The following is a 24,516-nucleotide window of genomic DNA, read 5'->3' on the forward strand; positions in this document are numbered from 1 at the left end:
TGGCAGCAGCCAATGCCAGCCGTACGTGTCGTAATAATACTCGCATCATAAAATATAGTCACCGCTTATATCGATCGTTCTCTCTTCACCCGTGAATTTTGATAACCATAGAAAATGCGATTACAAAAGAATTAGAAAGAATGTCATTATGGAGGGGCGACTACAATAAATATAATCAAGACGCCGATATGGCAGCCTCGCGAATGACCCACCCCAAATCCAGTACTCCAACACAGAAGGCCTACTGATAGAAGGAAGTACCATATCACTTCATGATAGGATAGACTTAGATATAGAAATTAACAAATCCCAGGTCTGATGAATGGAGTCTCGACCACCAAGGTATAATAGGTTTAATGTCCCTGCGAGACTGGAAGTCCATCATCAACTTAGATACCAACAAAATCTCCTTCCGAGATGAAAATGACAACTCCAAAATTCCTGAAACACCCGACCCAGACACACAACCTCTTTCATGTCTATCTGGCTTCAATAACCCCTCTCCAACTAAGAGCTACTCATTCTGTCCACCACCTTATGTCACCTCAAAGGCATTGATGTCTAACACAGTCATCATACCCCCTAGACATTCAATAACAGTCCCACTATATATACCCGGAGCAATCGAACATCAGGATGTCATAATTGACCCAGACACGTCAAGAGTTAACAACATATCCCTCGAACCTTCATGGGATTTAGTGTCAGAAAATAAACACACCCTAGCTATGTTAACAAATCTCTCCGACCAACACCGCAAAATCAGAAAGAACACAAACATTTGTTCAGTCCACCTCCATAATTCCCCAATCCAAGAACCACTCCCACAACACATCAACACTGTAGGACAAACACAAAACCTCACCCCTATCCACCCCAACCAAATAACAACATCAGCCAACAAAGAGATACGTAACAAGCTACTAAACCTTCTCCAAAGGAATAGATCGGCTATCGCCTTAGAAGGCGAACCTCTAGGCAAATGTGATATAACTAAACACCACATCCAAATCCCCCCCAACACCACCCCCTCATACACCCCCGCTTACCGCATACCCCACAGTAGGAAAACACAAGTAAACAACAGTGTGCATGATATGTTACACCAAGGTGTAATTTCTCACTCAGATTCCCCTTGGAACAGTCCCCTCTTCCTAGTCCCTAAGAAAGACGGAACTCTACGCCCTGTTGTAGATTTTAGGAAAATCAATCACCTAACTCAATCCGACCCACACCCACTACCTGCCATGCAAGATGTCTTGCAATCCATAGGAAACGGGAATTCTGTATTTTCCACAATTGACCTTAAGTCAGCCTTCTGGCAAGTGGAACTGACAGATGAATCAAAACCTGTAACTGCATTCTCCACAGATAAGGGACATTTCCACTTCGAGCGCATGCCCTTTGGCCTTAAGAATGCCCCCTCAACCCAACAGAGATTAATGAATCGCGTTTTCAGCGATATGATAGGAATCTCATTATTCGTCTACTTAGACGACCTCATCATCTATAGCCCCACACAAACTGACCACCTCCATATACTAGAGATTATCCTAAAAAGACTAAAAAGCACGGGATTGAAAATCCAACTAGGAAAGTGCAAATTCCTACAGACGGAACTCACCTTCCTAGGCCATAGGGTAGACACCCAAGGCATCCATACCACCACAGACAAAATAAATGCCATAGCTAATTTCCCAACCCCCAGAAACGCAGATGAAACAAGAAGTTTCGTAGGACTAGCCTCATACTATAGACACTTCATACAAAATTTTGCACACATAGCATCCCCTCTCACCAAATTCACAAGAAAAGGCGAGACATTCAAATGGTCTGAAGCGGAACAGACAAGCTTCGACACCCTTAAACATGCTCTTACCACAGCTCCTGTCCTAGCCTTTCCTGACATGAAGAAAGAATTCCTTCTTTACACCGACGCCTCCTCTAAAGGAATAGGCGCAGTTCTACAACAGAAGGATGAAAACGGGAAAGAGCACCCCATTGCATACGCAAGTAGAGTACTAAATAAGCCTGAAAGTAATTATTCAACAACCCACAAAGAAGGACTTGCAATGATATGGGGTTTAAAACATTTCAAATATCTCATACTAGGATACAAGATAAACATCTTTACAGACCACCAACCCCTAGTCTACCTCTTTAACTCTAAAGACCTACATGGCAGAATTGCTAGGTGGAAAACCACCTTACTAGACTTTGACCCTAAAATCACATACTTAGCTGGAAAAGCTAACGTAGTAGCAGACTCACTAAGCAGACAAATTCACATATCAACCTTAACAAAAACAACCTGTATTCCTATGCAAGACCTTAGAGAAGAAACAGACAAAGACCTGACATGGTCTAAAGTAAAACAACATCTACTTTCAAGAACACCCTTACAGTCCTGACCACCTGTCCCTATAGAGGAACTCAAACTGGTCGACGGAATCATAAGGAGAACCACTAACGACAGAGAAATTACTGTCATCCCCAAAGCCCTAGTTCCCAAGGTCCTACACATATTGCACGACAGCGCAATGGGAGGCCACTCAGGCAGGGATAAGACACTGACTACTGCTAGGCATTCATATTTTTGGACACATATGAAAAAAGACATAACCACACATATAGACTCATGTATCACTTGCAACCAATTCAGAGGACCTGACCCCAAACAACTCAATATCAAAGACATCCCACTCCATGCTGAACCATGGGAAACACTTGGCATTGACCTACTTAAAATGCTAACGAGCCATCAAGGTTCCAATTATGTACTCACGGCAGTCGACTATCTGTCAAAATACACAATCCTAGTTCCACTACAAGACAAAACAGCAGAGACTGTGGCCAAAGCATTGGTTAACAACATATTCTGCAGGTATAATATACCAAGACAAATGCTATCTGATAACGGTTCTGAATTCAAGAACGAAGTAATGCGCAAAATAGCACATTTATATAACATAAATCAAACCTTCGCCACTGCCTACCATCCACAAGGGAATGGACTAGTAGAATGCACTAACAGAAAAGTGCTTGAAATCTTCAGACCTTTGGCCAACGATCTTTCGGATAGTTGGGAAGATTGGCTACCCCAGGTACAAGCCAGTATCAACAGCACAGTCAACTCCGCAACAAAGATGTCCCCCCATGAGATCATATTTGGCCAAAGAATGCGGCTACCCTACCAAATCTTTAACCAACCCCCACCCCCCTTATACAACCTAGAAAACCTTACACAATGCCTAAAAAGAGGCATGCAAAGTATATACAAACAGGTCAGAGAAAACCTCAAAGCAGCCCAAGAAAAAAACCAAACCAAACAACACAAACGATCATCTCCACTCAACATAGCACTTGGAGACACAGTCATGGTCAGAGACTCTAATAGAACTAACAAACTCAAACCCAAGTTCCTAGGCCCCTTCACAGTCACAACCTCACTCCCCAACAATGTTTTCCTATTAACGGACCCTTCCGATCACACAACCGTAACCATACACGGAGAGAAATTAAGAAAAGTCAAACTTAACCTAAATGCAACCCCACCTCCCAACCAGAACCCACCCACCAGACTAACAAATAACCCAACCAAGCGCAATTCCCATCACATGACACTACGTCGACGCAACTAAAACATACACTTTAGCTCTCGCCCCTGAAGATGCAGGACGTCATGCATTCCTCAGTGGAGGTTAAAATGGCCAACATTACAATAAGAACTTCTTTCCGCATATCTATCAAACCTTCTCTACTTCCTTCCGACCATTATAACCTTAGCGAGAGTCAGATATACATATCCTAAATCACTACAACAAAAACTCCATCCACAGGATGCAACCACTACTACTACTCCCCATCCTCGTCCACTTCTCACCCAGCTTACCCATTCCATTTCCAACTAACCAAATCCCAACCTTGCCTCTCAGAACTCACAACACCCAAAGTCAACCTTTCCAAGACATGCAACTTTCGCTTTTCGGACAACACTCAAATACACCACATCCACGTAGGAAATAAACACTTCATATTTCTCCCCCACCCCACAATAGTATCCGTAATATGCCTTCACAAACCACCCTCCCATCATAAGATCAACGGCTCTATCACCCTACCAGACACCTGTCACATCTATATGATGGACTCAATGCTCCTACCTAACCAACTCCACTACCAAGGCACTCTAAACACCACCCACAATCTAGGTCCCATAACCCAACTAATACTCCCACCCCTCCCTACGATCCCCGATACCATCCTCCCAAGTGAGATAGACATGGTACGTCTCCTAAACAAATCAACTACCCTTGATATAGATTCTTTAGATCTACACTATAAAATCTTACCCTATGCCTCCACTGCCCTCTCAACCTTAATCATCATTTTTATAATAATAATACTAACAAAGTACTTTTGCATGAAATAAGTGCTTGAAAAAGGTTTTCCCAAATTGCTGTAAACCTAGGCTAAGTTTTATCTTGTGTCTCACCAATATCTTAACATATTATAGTGCCATACAAACTCACAGATAAGAGTTTCTCAGAAAACACAGATAGTGCCATACAAACTCACAGATAAGAGTTTCTCAGAAATAATATATAAGTGTCACACAAACTCATAGATAAAAGTTGAAAATATATATAAATACTGGTGAAACACAACCTTATTCCCCATTCAGAGACACAACATCACATACCCATTATTTCTTGTTCAACATGTCCTCTTGGGACCCTCATAATCAATTCAACATCACACACCCCCTTCTCCACTTATAACCACCCAAAGATTTTGTGTCTCTGACTATATAACTATATATATATATATATATCAATATTATATTTGTTAACCATGTACCATTACGAGCCGGGTGCCACCAAACCCCAGGGGGAGGGCGATATGTATACACCACATCACCACATTCCCATACACCATGCAGGCAGCATTACCCAGACACCGCGACACAAGACATCCACTCCGGCCGACACTACGGCGCCAGCTTAATCAGCAATTTAGCTCAGCGCATGAAAGCGGACTGACACACAGACACACGAACGCACACCATAGATGCAGTTCAATCGCCAACCCGGATTAACACACGGGAACACAATACTGTTCAACCCTTTCCCCCTGGATATATTATGTATGTAGTATATTATGTTTGTAGTAATTATGAACCAAGAACAAACTTGTAAAGGGCCAAACAACCCGACTAAAAATCTTGACAAGGTGACTGCGAGCACCTCAAAATTCAACAGACTCAGCATTTCCGGAAAGAAAACCGGAGTGCACGGCTCCAGGAGCGGTCGGTGTGTGACTTGCCCGAGTGAGCAATTGTGTACAGTGTGTGACGTGGCCTAGTGACTAAATGTGTACAGTGTTTAACCAGATTGCTTCAATTTTTAATAAATAAGAAGAAAACTCCCTTTTTGGAGTTTATCTCGCCCGCATTAAGTCCTCCTTATGTAACCCCCAACCCAAGAAGGTTACAGTCTAACCTAACCTGTGTTTAATAAATCATTACCTGCAAATTAAATGTCATCCGGCTCGTCCTCGTTGTCGTCGTCGTGAGAGACGTTGGCAGACGACAAGATGGCGTCCCGATCCTATGCTACCGACTTCGTTCATTAGCATATTTTCTTGTAGCAAGGTATTTTTTACTTTCATTTCCGCCCACAAAATTGCATATTACGTTGATACATTTTAATTTACAAAATTAATAATTAATTTTCTATTGCTATATTGCGCCCATGGTCGAAACTAAAAAAATACCCCGGTATTCAATATGGAATGTCAGCATACGCGGATTTGGTCATATACGGTAATTTTAGGAACATAACCACCGTAAATAAACAGTAAATAAAGCTTTAATGTACTGTATAAAAGAGGGAAAATACACGAAAATAAAGATACATGTATTGCTGGACATTGTACATACAGTACATGTATGTATATGTATACACTTTCGCTTAACGACCAATTCGGTTAACGACGGCGCACTGGTCCCAACTGTCGTCGTTAAACGAGGAGTACCTGTACCACATAAAAAGCTAATAAGAAAAATTGAAATAATAGGAGGAATACAAGGTAAGTTACTGGAATGGATGGAAGATTTCTTAAGTGGGAGAAAAATGAGAGTGGTACTTAGAGACAAAAACTTGAACTGGGAAGATATGATAAGTGGCATTCCCACAGGGCTCTGTATTGGCTCCTTTAATGTTTGCAATATATATAAATGATATGGATGAGGGAGTGAAGTGTTATATGAACTTTTTTGCTGATGATGCCAAATTATTTAAGAGAGTAAGCACAGAAGAAGACTGCAGATCGCTACAAGAAGACCTAGACAAAATATGGGAGTGGGAAGTGAACTTTAACATTAAGAAATGCAGTATAATGGAGTTTGGAAAAAGCAAAAATAGAATATTGGGTCAATATAAAATTGGTACCAAGCGAGTCAAAAAAGTCAACTTAGAAAGGGACCTAGGAGTAATTATCTGAAGTGACTTGACACCTGATAAACATGTCAATAAACTAGTTGGAGAGACTTTTAATTTATCAAGATCAATGAAAGTGGGCTTCGATTATATGGATGAAGAAATGGTAAAATAATAATTACACTGATAAGATCTAAAGACCTAGACTGAGGTATGCTGTGACACTATGGGCACCTAGTGATGATGATGTACAAAAAAAAAAAAAAAAAAAAAAAAAAAAATATATATATATATATATATATATATATATATATATATATATATATATATACAGGTAAACGTCGACTTACGATGGCCGCGACTTACGATTGTTCGACTTTACGATGACGACGACGACGACGACGATATGATAATTTAACCCCTTCCATACGGTGCCGCACACGTAGGCGTCATGAGGAGCAAGTGGATTCGCGACGCTGCCATATCTGCGTCTTGATTATATTTATTGTAGTCGCCCCTGTGTTTTTACATTCTCTCAAATGTGCCCTAAATCCCATTCTCTGTGGTTTTCAAAATTCGCGGGTGAAAGAGAGAACGATCGATATAAGCGGTGACTATATTTTATGATGCGAGTATTATTACGTCACGTCGTACGGCTGGCATTGGCTGCTGCCCGCGAGATTTAAGTGCCGTACTGAAAATACATATTATAGTGTTTGAATATGGTAAAAAGGATAAAAATAATTAAATAAACTACTGTACATGTTTAATAGGCTATATTCAGTATCTCTGGTGGTTAATATACAGGTAGGCTAGGTACAGTGACCACGGAACAGAGTGGGGATCGACTTACGATGAGATCGTCTTACGATGGCTCTATCGAAACCTAATGCCATCGTAAGTCGACGTTTACCTGTATATATATATATACACACACACACGCAAAAAAAACAATACATACAAACAAAGACTGGATAAATCACATCTATCAACACTGGAAGAAAGAGAAAGAGATGATTTGCTAACTATTTACAGAATTATGAAAGGGATGGAAGTTCTTGATAGAGACTATTTATTAAAATGGGACAGAAGAGAAACAATAGGACATGAGAAGCTACAGAAGGACAGTTACAGAAGATATTTGAAAAAGAATAGCTTCCCACACAGAGTGATATGTCTGGAACAAACTAAATGGGGAAACAGTGAGTGCCGAAACTATACAAGCTTTTAAGAACAAACTGGATGCGGAGAGATATAAATACAGGTCACTACGAGCATAGCTCTCATCCTGTAAAATACAACTAGGTAAATACATATATATATATATACAGTCAGCATTGGTTTCGAAATCATGCGCCAATGTCTATTAAAAGTTTTCAAAGACCCCCTGTAACCACCTAAAGAATATGACATGAGGTAGGGTGGGTGGAGCCAGTCCCACAGAAAGGAAGATCTCAGTTGGCCAGTGAGTGAGTGGATCAATTCTTTTTTGTGATGTGACTCATGTGTTTTTCCTGCTGTTATGTGTGGTAGTTTTTTGTCCATTATGGGATAATGGCACAAGGTCCAGAATTGATAAAGGACCAAATTGCATTATCGCTTTGTGTAGCAGGAAAGTACAATAAAAATATCTCAATCCAGATTGGTATAACACTGCACAGTGTCCAGAGATGGACAAAGAAATGTAAGGCCGTGGGAGGTGATGACCTGCCACTCCAGGTCAAGAGGATTGGGTTGGCTAGGAAGACTTCTAAGAGGACTCTTAACCCCTAGAATACAATGACACTTACTTAGGCATCATGAGGTGCAAGTGGGTATAATAGGATGCCAATGTAGGCGTCCTGATTACATAAATTTTGTAGTTGTGCCAGAGCCCCTGTATTCTGTGAACAGGCTTGATAGCATTTTCTGTGGTTATAAACATTCTGGGTGAAAGAGAATGAGTATAACAGCTATAACATTATATTCTATAATGCACGTATTGTAATGGATCATCGTACATCAAGCAGCCTAATGTGCACAGGAGTTTTTACTCATACTGAAGAGGTTAAGGTGCTTCAGCTACAGGTGGAAGCTGTACCTAGAATCACAACAAAGGAGTTGAAAGAAAAGAAACTGCAACTACTGCAACAGGTGTCTGTTAGGACTACCCCACATTGCCTCAGCTATGATGGAGAGACAAATGCAAAAATGTATGTAATTTTGTAAGAAATAACAGAAGTGGGACAGTGAGAAATTGAAGAAGGTATTGTGGAGTGATAAGACTATGTTTAACATTACTGGGAACCGAGGAGGCAAAATGAGGTTACAACCAGGTCCAGACCTATACCACACCAAGTACACATAGGGGACAGAGTACCCTGACAGTGTCATGGTATGGGGTGCCTTTGGAGACCATGGACAGGTTAAGTTAATAGTGTAGCCTAAAAACAATACAGTGAACAAAGAACACTACTTGGAATTGTTGTGCAACCATCTGAAGTATTGTTTTGATGCATGCCAGACTGTGGTGTTCATGTAGGACAGTGCCCCTACACACACAGCAAAATTAGTCATGGTTGAGTTTGTGGGAGTGGACTACATGAAGGACTGGCCTGGTAATGGTCTGGACTTAAACCCCACTGAAAATATATAGAAACTCATTGAGCAATGGCTATGAGGATGCAACACCACAACTGTGCCAAAGCTCATACAGGAGATTCAGGACATCTGGTACAACTTGAAACCCCACATACTCCAAAGATTTCTAAATCTGTTCCTCAACACCTGGAGAACTGTCTAAAAAGGAGACTTTCTACAAAGTATTAGAAGTTAGTAAATACCCCCAAATATTTTTATCAATTTTTTTTTTCACTGTTGCAGCAAAAAAAAGGCACTGCACCAATACCTTTGGGGAAGTGAATCAAGTAGAGAAGAAAAGGTAAAACATGCAGGTGGAGCGATGATAATAGAAGAGATGGCAGTAAGAGGAAGATGGGCAGAGCATTTTAGGGAGTTGCTAAATGTGAAGGAGGATAGGGAGGTAGAGGTATTTGCAGTGGGAAGCGCTATGAAAATGACAGTAATGAATGAGGAAAATGAAGGAGAAATAAGAAAAGATGAGGTGAAAGTAATTATTAATATGGTGAGAGCAGGCAAGGCACTTGGGTTATATGGGTGTCATGCAGTGTCTAAAATAGGAGGTACAATGATGGTGGACTGGCTGGTGAGGTTGTTTACTGTTTGTCTATAAGAGGGTAGAGTGTTGGAGGACTGGAGGAGTGCATGTATAGTTCCACTTTATAAGGGAAAAGGGGACAAGTGTGAGTGTTTCAGAGGGATCAGTTTGTTAAATGTAATTGGGAAGGCTTATGGGAGGGTCTTGATTGAGAGGATTAGGAGAGGAACAGAGGGAGTAATTGGTGAAGAACAGTGTGGGTTTAGGACAGGTAGGGGTTGCGTGGATCAGATTTTTGTGGTAAGGCAGATATGCGAGAAAGCTTTAGGAAAAGTTAAAGATGTTTTTTGGGCCTTTATGAATTTGGAAAAGGCTTATGACAGGGTAGACAGGAAGGCACTGTGGGAGGTATTGCAGATATATGGGTTAGGAGGAAAGCTGTTTAGAGCAGTCAAGAGTTTTTACAAGAGTAGCAGAGCCTACATTAGCATTAAAGGTGGAACTTTGCCAAGGATGTGTTATGGTCCCTTGGCTGTTCAATTTATACATGGATAGGGTGATATGAGAGGTTAAAGTAGGGGGAATGGGCAAGAGATTGGAGATGGTTAAAGAAAATAGAGAAAAGTGGGAGTTAAGCCAGTTGTTTGCTGATGACACTGCGCTTGTGGTAGGATTGGAGGAGGGATTAAGGAAGTTAATGACAAAGTTTAGGAAGGTGTGCAGAAGAAGGAAGTGTGGGTAAAAGTAAAGTGATGAGATGTACAAGGGGAGAGGATGGCACTAAATTGGAAGCGAGTATTAAGGGAAAGAGACTGGAAGAAGTGGATAGCTTTAGATACTTGGGTGTGAATGTGACAAAATAGGGAGGAGTGGAGGTAAAAGGTAGATTGAGGTGCCAAGATGAGAGGGAGGGAGGAGGGTGGAGGGGAGTGGAGTATGTAGGGGATGGAATGGGTGGGAGTGGTTTCTATGCCTTTTTCTTTTTGGCTACCCACTGTGTAAGGGGGAAAAAAGCTTTTGGTATATGAATGTACTTATTATATGTATCTCTAAACCACAAGATGGATGAACAGATTTAAATGACTGTTGGGTTCACACATTCACATATACATATTTCACAAAACTGATGGCACCAATTACAAATGATACAAGCTGATGAGTAAATTTCATACCAAGAACTTCCTTTGCCCAGACCTGTTGAAATAAATATTCAATTCTCTTTGAAAAAGAGTACTATACCTACCTTCTGTACAAGTTCTTCAAATGCACACTGAACTCCATCTCGTGTCTTTGCTGAAGCTTCAATAAACAGCATAGAATGACGTCTAGCAAATTTAAGACCTTCTTCTCTGGATACTTCCCTTTTTTCCTGAGAACAAAATAGACATCATATGTTTAAATAGGTATCTCCAGAAGAATCATATTATCCAACATCACACCCAAAAAGTATCTAATTTGTATCTCATTTTTTCCTAAGGCTCAGTCCTTTTCCTCTCCCATTAGTCATTTTCCCAGGACCCCCACTGCCACAATCAATCCCTCCCTCTCTTTCACACACACCAATTCTCTGAAACACTTTATCCATCTTCCCCTTGCCACCTTTACTATTAATGTCTGCCCATCTGCACTCTACCTTTTCCTCCCTACCTGACTCTTCTCCCACTCTTCACTTCCATCTTTTTATTCTTTCCAAAATTCTCTGTCAAACTCCTAACCCATTTTATCCCTACCATCCTCACCTTTGCATTTCTTCTTTTTCAGATCTCTTGTTTGTTTCCCTTGTTCTACTTTGCAACCAATGCTCATCTGCTTGCTTCTCCTCTTCCACTATTGCCTTCAGCTCTTCATCCCACCATTCACAACCTCTTCTGTTCCCCCCCACCTTCCTCATCACACATACTATCTTTGTGCATGTTATCACTTTCTCCTTGAAACATGCCCATTCTTCTTCTATTTCTGCTTATCCCCATCCCTTACCTCACACTTCTCCCAGTTTATCTTGGTGTTTTCTTACCCTTTATATTCAATTTGTTTACTCTCAGCACTTTTCTACCTCCCTTTTCCTCCTCCACTTCCAATTTCATTTCTACCAAAAAATTATTTGACAATCCCCCACTCTATCCCCTGAAAACACAAATGTCCAAAATTCTTCCTATCCTTCCTCTGGGTACTACTACATACACCATTAATGCTCTATCAACCACTCTTCCCTCCACAAGCCTTTCCCATATATGCTTATGCTTGGCTTTCTTTTAAACCACTGTGTTTGCTTTTATCAACTCCTTTTCTGAACACACCTCCATCATGGAAGAAAAATTAGAGTAGTACTCAGAGATAAGAGTTCTACCTGGGAAGAGGTAATTAGTGGAGTTCCACAAGGATCAGTTTTGGCTCCAATAATGTTTGCTATTTATGCGAATGACATGGACAAGGATGTGGAATGTTATATGAGCTTCTTTGCACATGATGCAAAACTGTTAACGAGAGTACTGAAACGAATTGTGATTCGCTGCAAAGGATATCAGGACAATATAAAACTGGTGCAAAGGAAGTAAAGAAAGTGGGATCTGTAAAAGACCTGGGAGTAATCATTACAAAAAAGATGTCCCCTGACAAACAGATAAACAAAATTGTTGGAGAAACCTACAACTTGCTAAGATCAATGAAAGTAGCTTTTACTTGGATGAAGAAATGGTAAAGAAGATACTGGCACACTGATAAGGCCAAAATTGGAGTGTGCAGTGACACTATGGTCACCCAGTACTAAAAAGAATATTGGAAAAATTGAGATAATCCAAAGAACAACTACAAAGATCCCAACACCATCAAAACTGTCTTATGAAGAGAGATTGTCAAAATTAGAATTGCTGACTCTGGAACAAAGAGGTTACTTGTTAACCATCTACATAATCATGAGAGGTATGGAAGTCCTTGACAGAGAAAACTTAATGAATTGGGATAAGAGAAATACAAGAGGACATGGAAGTTCAAAAAGGACAGTTATAGAGGAGACTTAAAAAAGAACAGCTTTCCCCACAGTGGTAGATGTATGGAACATAAACAAAATAATGTGTGCAAAAACAATACACGCACTTAAGAGCAAATTAGATATGGCAAGATACAGAGACGGGACACCATGAATGTAGCTCCCCTTCCCATAAGATACAACTAGGTAAATGCAATAACTCTTTTCAGGCACCCCAAACCTCTCTACTACTCTATACTTTGGCACTGAGATAGCCAAACACTATTACATTAACATTTCTCCCAAAACACTTTACAATAATTTAAATTGATCCAGAAAGTATCCCTTCCCTCTTCACTTTTCATACCACCAAAACCATATATCTCAAAAATCCACGTTGCCCATCCAAATTTCACCTTCACATGTTGCAAGATAATTGAAAGCAATAGTCAATCCTTTAAATGTCCAGAGTGTACATACAAGAATGCATGGATATGGAGTGAAGAGGAACTCTAAACTCTCCAACCAACTCTCAAGGGATTCTCTATTGTGCTTGGTATTTTCCTCCTGAGGGACACTCCATCATCTCCAGATCTGAACAGTGACTAGAGAGTCAGGCAATTCAGGTGACGCCCAACACCTGTGAGGACAATAATTCTCCTTTCGTTGATTGCCAACCTTTCCAGATTAACTTGCATCACCATTTCACCTCTTATCACACATTTTTTTTTTTTTGGTATGTCTCTATCCTTTGCAAATTCTTATGTAGATATTGAGTCCAGATGCTGTCCATGCATTGTACATATTACAATGGATTACAAAGGCGGAGCATGCCGACAGGAGACCTTTTGGTCCATATCTGGGTTGGATGCGAGAAAAAAATCATAATAAAATAATAAATAAAAACTATAATAATGTAAATAACAAATAAAATACATAAATGCATAGGTATAGTTAAATAATAAACAAACAGGTAAATAGTAAATAATAATAAATTGACATACAGTATAACTAATAATAAATGAAAATCAAACAGACAAATGATAACAAAACAAAAACAAATATAATAAAATAAATTATAATCATTACAGCATCTTGCTTAGGTGTTTATCTAAATGATTCTTAAAGCTTCGAACTGAACTACATTGCACTACCTGTGCAGGAAGTTTATTCCATTCATTAACTACACGGTTGGCAAAGTTGTTTCTACCTACTTCCAAATTAAATCTATTTCCGGACAGTTTGAGACCATTGTTTCTTGTCTGATTCTCATTCAATGTGAAAATTTGGTCACTTTTGATGTTGTCAATTCCCTTCAAAATCTTAAAGACCTGTATCAAGTCACCTCTGAGTCTACGCTTTTTTAGGGAAAACAGATTCATATGTTTTAGTCGATTTTTGTATGATTTATTTTTGATATTTGGAATCAGTTTTGTGGCTCGCCGTTGTACTTTTTCCAGTCTGTCAATGTCTTTAATGAGATTCAGTGACCATATGGAAACAGCATATTCCAAATGTGGACGAACTAACGATTTATATAGCTTGTTAATGAGTGATGGACTTTTGAAATCAAAAGATCGTGCAATCAGTCCTTGAATCTTATTTGCTTTCTCAGAGGAAATAATGTATGACATAGCAACAGCATACTTGTACCTGTATGAATTAGAATCTGACAATCTCCCAAGTCTTCCTCGGAGGTTGCTTTTATTTGTAAACCAGAGAAGACTGAAAAATTAAAGCAAAGACTCTCTGAATTTATCTCACCAAACCAGATAAATGTAGACCATTCAACTACAAATCTACATTCTGGTGGCAAGAGCAGTGAGATAAGAAACTCCACTCTACAACACTAATTTCTATGAAGCAACAACTCTACAACAGTGGCTACATATTAGCGGATTCCACATGCTGAGAAAATACACCAGATATCTACACTCTGGTCAAATATAGTCACTTCTCAACTCTATAATATTTGCTGAATCACCCAGCATCCCTACAAGGCACAGACCCTCGCACTGTCCAGCACAAGGCAATCCCTCTTCGCTGAATCATCCATCAGCCTACTACAAAGCAACTGATCTTCATTGCATTACTTCCACATAAAAATCGAAGCAACAAACTCCTACCAACTTTCTGGTAATCTACAAGACATTGTCCAACATCCATAAGACAACACTTGTCACCACATCCAGTATTACTCCCACAAGGTAGACATCCTCTGCCATCTCCATGCCACCACTGAGTTGGACGACCTACTCCACCATCACATCTAGCTTTGCACAGACGTGCCTAATGATTGTCACTACATCAATAGCCAACATCCACCCAGCATCTAGCTTTGCAAGATCTCCATCCTTTTTGTCATTTATTCCTGATTTTTTTTGTACATTTTGATGTATTTTTTTAACTCACCAGTCAATACATTGTACCAACTCCTCCCCCCATTTCCAGCAGTGCATTTTACCACCAATTCGTCCCACTGCATCATCATTTAACATTCCAACATCATCTTGGGTAAGTAGATATTTTTCCGTTATCATTATCACCTTGGAAGCAGATAGTCCCTGCCCTTTTTATTATTATTTAGTCCATGAACATGTTCAAACCCTCTCTGACTCAACATACCGACCCTGTAAACACAGCTACTCTAAGCTCACTTCCAATACACCAAACATGTCCCCCCCTCATTCTGCTAACAACTCTTCAGAAAATTCACCAAAACACCATGACAACACAAAATCTTATCACTGTTGTCAAGGATGAGACATTACCACTCTTTAATGGCTAGAAGATTCCTGTACACAAATTCATCTTTGAGGATGAATCAGAGATAACATGAAGAAACATCACAGATGACAGGGCAAAAATCTCCATACTGACATCCAGAATATATAAGACTAACACACTACCTGATGACATCATTCAGTCTGATTCATTTGAGGAAACCAGACTATCAGGAATTCATAAAGCACTTTAAAAAGTCCTTTGCTCCATTTGAACCACTTGGATTACCCCCTATACTCTTTGGGCAGAACTTATAATCATGGTCCACACCACACCAAAGAGAAAGCTGTCAAAATTGCTTAAACATTTAAAAGTGAATTCAGAGAATGACTCAAAAATTCAGACTGGGTCTCAGACAGCAAAATGTCACTGGAACACATAGTCTCACTCATGGCATACTTTTGACTACTCTCCCAATTACATCCAGACACCCTCCTGGAAGCTAGCACAATTCCATTCACACCATGTATCACACTAGGCAAATTCTTGAGGAAATTTTCTGACACAGAAAAAGCTATCTCCCAGATCCAGAGCCATTCAGTACCCATTGCTTCCACCCACACAATAACCCAGGTCACACAGTCCCTCTCACATAACACAAGATCAAGACATACTTCTCGCACTCAACATTGCTCATTCCAATGCTCTCCTTCAAGAACACAAATGTTTTGTACATATGGCCACAAACCAGGACACCTCATCAACATGTCACCACAGAAACCCTTCACAACCAAACCGACACTGCGATTATCACTGTCTATGTTTTCACAAAAGTGATCATTGCTGTGTGCTGCTAGCACAGAGGCAACACATACCAGAATCCCCTGATCGCTCTCCTACTAGATATTCATGTAACACATCTCCTGCAAGGCATTCACATAACACATCTCCTTTGTTAACACATAGTTTACAAAAATTCCTCACTGAAACTAAAAGTGTCACCACTTTGGAACACCCCCCCCCCCCGACGTCAACCTTTACAATGTTGATGATGTACCATTCCTGATCATTGGTAAATTCTCCCTAGACTTCAGCTTCAAAGATGTGCCCTTCCATTTCAGTTACCACCTACGTAGCTTACATTTACTTTCCTGCTGATATCCTCATAGGTTTAACATTGACAAGCAACATAACAATGATTTACCATGCTCAAAATGGCATCATTTATACAAATAATTTCCCCCCTGCATTACTATCAGCAACTTCTCACAAAGTCAACATCAACATGGCCAAGCAGGCAGAACATGATTCTGCGTCAGTTGATTCTACACCCCCATTCAAATTCACTCCTTTTCATCACACATGGATGCACCAGCTGCTAGCATAAATTGCTCTACAACCTGCATAACAGAGTTCCCAGTGTTCCACCCAAATCACTCCCCAGGACTCTTAACTCTTCGACTTACTGACACCTGTGGACTTGCGTTCAAAATGTAACAGATGCACTAACTCCTCCTGCATGTCTAAATCAGCAAACCTCAGGACAAAACAATGATGAAAGTCCATCAAGGATTCATACCAGCTTAACCATGAGCTATGAGTGGGCTTAGTTCTCCATAAAACAAAGTTAGGACAGCAGTTAGCAGTCAATTTAGTTCTATTTTAAGTCTCAATAGTTCAGTCAGTAGAGCTTCGCCTTTGCATCTAGTAAGGCCCCGGTTCGAGCCCATGGATGACTGTCAGAATTATCTGATTGACATATGCCATCAATGGCAATTCTATTCAGGTATTATAACGACGAAAGTCCATCAAGGATTCATACCAGCTTAACCACAAGCTATGAATGGGCTTAGTTCTCAGTAAAACAGAGTTAGAATGGCAGTTAGATAAACTTCCAAGTTGGAGAATTTTAAGTCTCAATAGCCCAGTTGGTAGACTTTCGGCTTTGCATCTTGCAAGGCCCCAGTTCGAGTCCGGGGATGACTGTTGGAATTATTTGATTGACATACACCGTCATTGGCAATTCTATTCAGATATATACATATATATAAATTGAATGATTGAATTTGACAGATGATAGTGTGAATGGAAGAACAAATGAAGATGGGTTGGAACTTAAACATTTCGACCTGCTCAGTCTTCTTCAGAAAGCTGTCTACCAATGGCATGAACATTAAATTTATACACACTTGAAATTGGAAGCTTGAACAGGTCATCCTATGAGCCATCTGGGGAATCCTGTTCCTGTACCTCCTGTACCAGGTACATGGTTTTCTATTGAATTTATTATTTACTTGTTACCTTAGATAAACATACAAAACCTTCCCTGTCATTGGTGTTTGCAAAAGTGTTAATATAGGCAGCTTCAATATTTTTTTCTCATGTCCTTTTTTAATGCCTTGTGTAAAATCTCAACCCCACCCTAATGGGGCAAATGTCAAGATTTGTCAGCATGCTGAATGAGTTAATTGGATGTCCTGTGTGGGCTCAAATCCCTTTTATGTTTGGCTAGCTGTTTCTCGACATTTCAATCAGACTCACTGTAGTACAAAGAGATGCACCTGCTGCATGGAGTGCAGTAAATGTCACTGAGGACATTTTGAGCCAGTTTCTTTTTATTGTTGGTCTTGATAACTTTTCCTATTTTTTTAATTAGAGACCCTTGCTATTTTCACCCTACCTTTCAAGAGAAATCTGTCAATAACTTCAGTTTTCTTGGAGTTGGGAACTGAAATATATTGGATTTTATTTTTCTCTGACAAATGATCATTTCATTTCATGAAAGTTCCTAGCTTTCTTTTATTTTGCAAATTAATCCCTCTGAATATCTTTGTTTCTTACAGGTACTATTTATGTGATATAATTTATGTGCGTAGAGCTGGTGGCCAGGGCTGGTTGCCGCCGTTTGGCCCCCAACTCTTGGGGTTGGGGGGTGGTCCCACGACGTAGACGCTGCGGCTCATCCCTGCATCTCCCCCACTGCCCTGAGTCAGAAGCAGTGTCGCAAGACACAGCACATCCACAGCAAGGTTACTTCATTAAATCAGCGACCCCCCTTCTCCGTCCCCTCATGCAGAAAAAAAGAAAACATGCATCATAGCATCATCCATACACAACCATTCTCCACTAACCCCTGTCTTCTGTCTTCTCCCTTCCTCAACAGTATGCCCCTATTTTCCAATGCCCCATTTACCCCATCCATCCATCTCATCCTTGGTCGCCCCCTCACATTCACTCCACCCATTTCTACCTCCCACACTTTTTTTTACTAATCTTTCTTTACCCATTCTTTCCATGTGTCCAAACCATCCCAATACTCTTTCATCAACACTATCTCCCATTTCCTTTTCCAATCCCACTCTCCTCCTCACCTTATTTCTCACTCTACCCAACCTATTAACCCCTACCATACTTGTCAGACATTTTCATCTTGAATACATTTAAACTCTTCCTCTCTTATGTTTCATGTTTCTGCCCCATACAGTGCTGTCAGCACAATCACCTTTTCATACAATCTCCTCTTAGTATCCATTCCCAAATGACTATTTCTCAATTTACTTTTTAATCCCCCAAGGCATTTACTTGCTTTTCTCAGTCTACATTCCACCTGCACCTCCACTCCTCCCTTTCCTGCCACATTCTCCCCCAAGCCTCTCTCCCTTAATACTCACTTCCAGTTTGCTGCCATCCTCCACTTGTACATCTCACCACCTTACTTTTAGCCACATTTATCTTCAACTTTCTTCTTTCACGCACTTTCCCAAATTCTGTCACTAACTTCCTCAATCCCTCCTCTGATTCTGCCACAAGCCCAGTGTTGTCAGTAAACAACTTGATCATCGCCCATTTTTCTCCATTTTCTTAAACCATCTCCAATCCCCTGCCCTTTACCCTTGTATTTACCTTTTGCACCACCCCATCCATGAATAAACTGAACAGCTATGGTGACAACACATCCCTGGCAATGTCCCACCTTTACCTCAAACCACTCACTCTCTCCATTTCTAATTCTAACTACCGTATTTTTCGGACCATAAGGCGCGGGAAAAATCCTTAAAATCGGCCAAAATCGGGTGGTGCGCTTTATCGTGCGGTGCGCCTTATATGTGGCTTCAGTGCAAAAAAAAATGCCTCGGATAGTGACGTACTATTTTGACATGTTTCGTAGTTAGCCTGCCGACGGTGACAGTGCATGATAGGCCTAGCAAAAGTTACAACCAAGTTATAACCAAGATGCATGTATCTTGACAAGAAAATTGCGAAAACTTTGACAGTTTTTGGGTCCATGCCACAGCATTCATTCACGCTATCATGGCTATGACATGATAGCGTCCACAACACAGACAACCATTTTGCATTGGTATAGTCTCGCTCCACTCACACTGTAGTCATTTGGGTATTTTTTTAGTTTCGATCATGGGCGCAATATAGCAATATAAAATTAATTATTAATTTTGTAAATTAAAATGTATTAACGTAATATGCAATTTTATGGGCGGAAATGAAAATAAAAAATACCTATGCTCATGAACGAAGTCGGTAGCATAGGATCGGGACGCCAACGTCTCTCACGACGACGACAACGAGGACGAGCCGGATGACATTTAATTTGCAGGTAATGATTTATTAAACACAGGTTAGGTTAGGTTAGACGAATTTATCACCCTTTCATATCTTCGACGTCGGCATCTATCATAACAAACATGGCGTACCGTTCGTCCGACACGACCAACTTACGAAATCTGTTTCAGCACATTTTTTGTTTTTTATTTCCGCTCACAAAATTGCATATTACGTTGATACATTATAATTTACAAAATTAATAATTAATTTTTTATTGCTATATTGCGCCCATGGTTGAAACAAAAAATTTACCTTCATTTGTAATCCTGTGTTTTTAAGTGAATAGAGAATTCCGGGAATAAAACTGCTAATGTTGGTTTTATTCCCCACAATTCCCGTAACGTGTTTGTTGTTTTTTAGGAGTATTGGCAGGGCATACTGTCCATGGAGGTGGTCTGATTTCACTGACCAAAATAAAAATATTTATCATTTATTTTTGTAATTTTGCTAAATCCCAACCGATTTTTCTCATTCAACGAAAATGTTGTTCTGAATGCACTCACATATGCATGATTATCCGATGACGAGACCAGGTGCGCCTTATGGTCAGGTGCGCCTTATGTAAGGACAGGGAATAGCAAATTACGGGTGCGCCTTATGGTACGAAGCGCCTTATGGTGCGAAAAATACGGTACTTTCATGAAAACTCTCGACTGATCTTAACAGCTTTCCTCCTATCCCATATATCTGCAATATCTCCCACTGTGCCTTCCCGTCTACCCTGTCATAAGTTTATTCCAAATCCATAAAGGACCAAAAAACATTATATACCTTTTCCTAAAGCTTTCTCACATATATTATCTGTCTTACCACAAATATTTGATCTATGCAACCCTTACCTATCCTAAACCCACACTGTTCCACACCATTTACTCCCTCTGTTCCTCTCTTAATCCTCTCCATCAAAGTTCTCCCATAAGGCTTCCCAACTACACTTAACAAAGTGATCCCTCTGAAACTACTACACGCACACTTGTCCCCTTTTCCCTTATAAAGTGTAACTATACATGCATTCCTCTAGTCCTCCGACACTCTACCCTCTTATAGACAAACATTAAACCTCACCAGCCACTCCATCATCACTATACCTCCCTTTTTTAGTCAATCCGCATGACACCCAACCCAGGTGCCTTACCTGTTCTCATTATCTATATAACGGCTTTCATCTCATCTTTTACTTCTCATCCTGGAGGAACCTAGGCATAGGGACTAGGTATCTCCCAATTTTGTATACTTTCAATTGTGAATACAGATTTAAAATGTTTGTTCATAATTTCAGCCATTTCTACATCTGTTATATTTATTATTCCCTTGGCGCAGTTTTACTATTGTTTATCTTTTAGTTTACCATTCACATACCTGTAAAATAGTTTAGGTTGGTCCTTACATTTTTATATTATGTCCTTTTCATAGTTTCTCTTTCCATCCCTGAATATTTTTACATATTCATTTCTTAGTTTGATATATGTTTGCCACTTACTCATTTTTTTTTGTCATCTTCTTTTTCCCATCTTTTCCAAGCTTTGTCTCTTCTATCTTTAGCCTCAATACATTTTTTGTTGTACCAGCACTTAGTGTACAACTTTTCTTGCTTCTGTTTTGGTATGTATTTGTTTATTCCCTTATTATAAATTCCTTTTAATATGTTCCATTTCTCTTCCATCTTTGTTTCTTCATTTAAGAAGCTTTCCCAATTTGCATTTTGAAAAAAAAATTCTGAGTTTCTCAAAATCAGTTTTGTTGTACATTAGTCTTCCTTTTCTATGTTTCTCAAATCAATATGTTCTTTTAGTCCGAACTCTATTAATAAGTGGTCATTCTTCCCAATTGGTGTTTTGTATTCTACAAGCACCTGGCTGCGCCAGCCACGGCTACGCCGTGGGTGCTTGGGCTGCGGCGCTTCTCGCTTCGCTCGCGGGCGTTTCGCGCCCTAGGGCTACGCCCTCTTGCTATACATTTGTAAAATGTCAAAATAAAATATGAGTGATAAAAATCATGTGTTTCATTAGTCATCTTTAACTTCTTCAACTTAAAGCCGCCGGCACTACTTCTTAGTAGAAGATTCTCCCTCGTCGTCGCTGCACCTCTTGTTGCTCTCAGTGGTGGTATCTCTGTTCCCTTTTTGCATCTTTTTTACCTCTTCTATTTTTTGGTTAACTTCCTCGGTTTTCTCTTCCAACTCCTCCTTGATAGAGATAGAGAAACTGGAGGCAGGGTCGACCTCTTCTTCTCTTTCGTAGCACAAATCATCTGACGCGGGCAGCAACATATCTACAGCTTCCTCTTCTGAGATCGTGTACACTTCTTTGGGTATCTCGACAATGCTTTGGTCAGGCTCTTCTTCGGCCAAAGCAACTTCTTGGTCGTCAGAAACTACGACCGCTTCAGGTTTATCTTCTTCTGAAAGATTCTCAACGAAAAGTTCTTTATACACGCAACTGCGTGGTAGTTTCATCCTGAAATCGTCGTTCACTTTTTCCCAACCTGTGTATATGAGAGAATTCCAGCTTGTAACTCTTGAGCAGGCAACATAAAGTTCTCCGTGGGCAAAGCACTGTGCAGAATCAAGCAATATTCCACACCTATCAAATGTCTGCCCCTGAGATTTGTTTATCGTCATCGCATAACTAAGCTTAACAGGGAATTGTTTCCGCTTGAATGGTATAGTGGTATCAGTAGACTCCAGAGTAATTCTCGGGAGTAAAACCTGTTCACCCCTGTGTGTACCGCCTAAGATCTTTCCGACTATGATATATATATTTTTAAGATTAGTCACTATTACTCTGGACCCATTACACAACTTGGGAGGGCATATATTCCTCATAACCATGATGACACTTCCTACTTTCAGTCTCAACATATGAAGAGGGAGAGAAGGGCTCATTATGGCATTGAAAACCGATGTCTGAATGTCCGTTACTTCTTCCATTGCAGTGTCAACACTCATGTACACTTTCTCTGGTTCTTCAGACTTATCGTAGACCATCAAGTTTATCCTGTCGACATCATTGTTTGTGGGGGAAATGATAGCCCTCTTCTCGAAATGTGAAGCATTCAGGTGATATTCCTCTAAATTATCATAGACTTTGTCCACTAACTCTTTATGGGTCTCAACGACAATCCCAAACTTCTCGGGAAGTTTTACAGGTCCACTCTCCCCTCTCCCCAGAGCCAATAGATTTTTCGCAAATATCTTGTTCTCTGCGTCATCTGCCTTGAGTCTCACGTTACGTGTTAGTTCCAACTTTAAAAGGTCATCCCAGAAATAACCGGACTTTATACAGTATTCGAGGTCATCATTCATTCCTCCCCCTCTTATAACTGGGAGGATTTGACGAAAATCTCCCGCACAAAGACTATCCCCCCCATAAACCTTCCTGGAACACCCAAAATGTCCCGAAGGGAAACATCACACACGCACGCACGCACACAATTTTACAAATACACTTTATTCTAACAGAAGACTGGTTTTCATATGCGAGGACGGGAAGTCCAGGAATGAGCTAAAACGCTCGACCAATTGCCTCATCCCAGTTATACACTTCTTAGACTCTCTTCATGGCGTATGTTGATGACAACTCGCCAGTGAGACGGGGTCGCCGGAACGAGCTGTCTACGAACACCAAGTACTTAGAGATCTTCGAGACCTTCCAGAAGCTCGAGACCTTCGAGAACTTCGGCACTTTCGAGAACTTCGGCACCTTCGAGAACTTCGGCACCTTCGAGAACTTCGGCACCTTCGAGAACTTCGGCACCTTCGAGAACTTCGACACCTTTGAGAACTTCGGCACCTTCGAGAACTTCGGCACCTTCGAGAACTTCGGCACCTTCGAGAACTTCGGCACCTTCGAGAACTTCGGCACCTTCGACAACTTCGGCGCCTTCGAGAACTTTGGCACCTTCGAGAACTTTGGCACCTTCGAGAACTTCGGCACCTTCGACAATTTCGGCACTTTCGAGAGCTTCGAGAACCTAGACACCTTCGGAACGTTCGAGAACTTCGGCACCTTTGAGAACTTTGGCACCTTCGAGAACTTCGGCAGCTTCGAGAACTTTGACACCATGGCTTAACGATGACCGTTCTTGACTCAACGATGATCGTCCACGGCTCAACAATGATCGTCCATTGCAAAACGATGATCGTTCAGGGCTCAACGATGATCGTTCAGGGCTCAACGATGATCGTCTATGACTCAACGATGAGCGTCCATGGCCTAACGATGATCGTCCACGGCTCAACGATGATCGTCCACGGCTCAACGATGATCGTCCACGGCTCAACGATGATCGTCCACGGCTCAACGATGATCATTCTTGACTCAACAACGTCCATGGCTCAACAATGATCGTTCTTGACTCAACGATGATCGTCCACGGCTCAACGATGATCGTCCATTGCTCAACGATGATCGTCCATTGCTCAACGATCATCATTCACGGCTCAACGATGATCGTTCATGGTTCAACGATGATCGTCCATGGCTCAACGATGATCGTCCACGGCTCAACGATGGTCGTCCATGGCTCAACGATGATCGTTCTTGACTCAACGATGATTGTCCATTGCTCAACGATGATCGTCCACGGCTCAACGATGATCGTCCATT

At 40.7% G+C, this 24,516-nt stretch overlaps 1 protein-coding gene across 1 annotated transcript in view; it reads right to left on the reverse strand.

Annotated features, from left to right (window-relative positions):
* The window catches only part of LOC143038819 (ras-related protein Rab-18-like), a 92,638-nt gene that overhangs the window by 12,541 nt on the left and 55,581 nt on the right, over nucleotides 1–24,516 (reverse strand). Inside the window, exon 4 of the mRNA XM_076208388.1 lies at nucleotides 10,841–10,966. Within this exon, the coding sequence (XP_076064503.1) occupies nucleotides 10,841–10,966 (126 nt within the window). The remainder of the gene's footprint in view (nucleotides 1–10,840; nucleotides 10,967–24,516) is intronic.

The sequence above is a fragment of the Oratosquilla oratoria genome, chromosome 25 (genome assembly GCF_046742065.1).
Source record: "Oratosquilla oratoria isolate Oo_2021 chromosome 25, ASM4674206v1, whole genome shotgun sequence".
Taxonomy (NCBI): Eukaryota; Metazoa; Arthropoda; class Malacostraca; order Stomatopoda; family Squillidae; genus Oratosquilla; species Oratosquilla oratoria.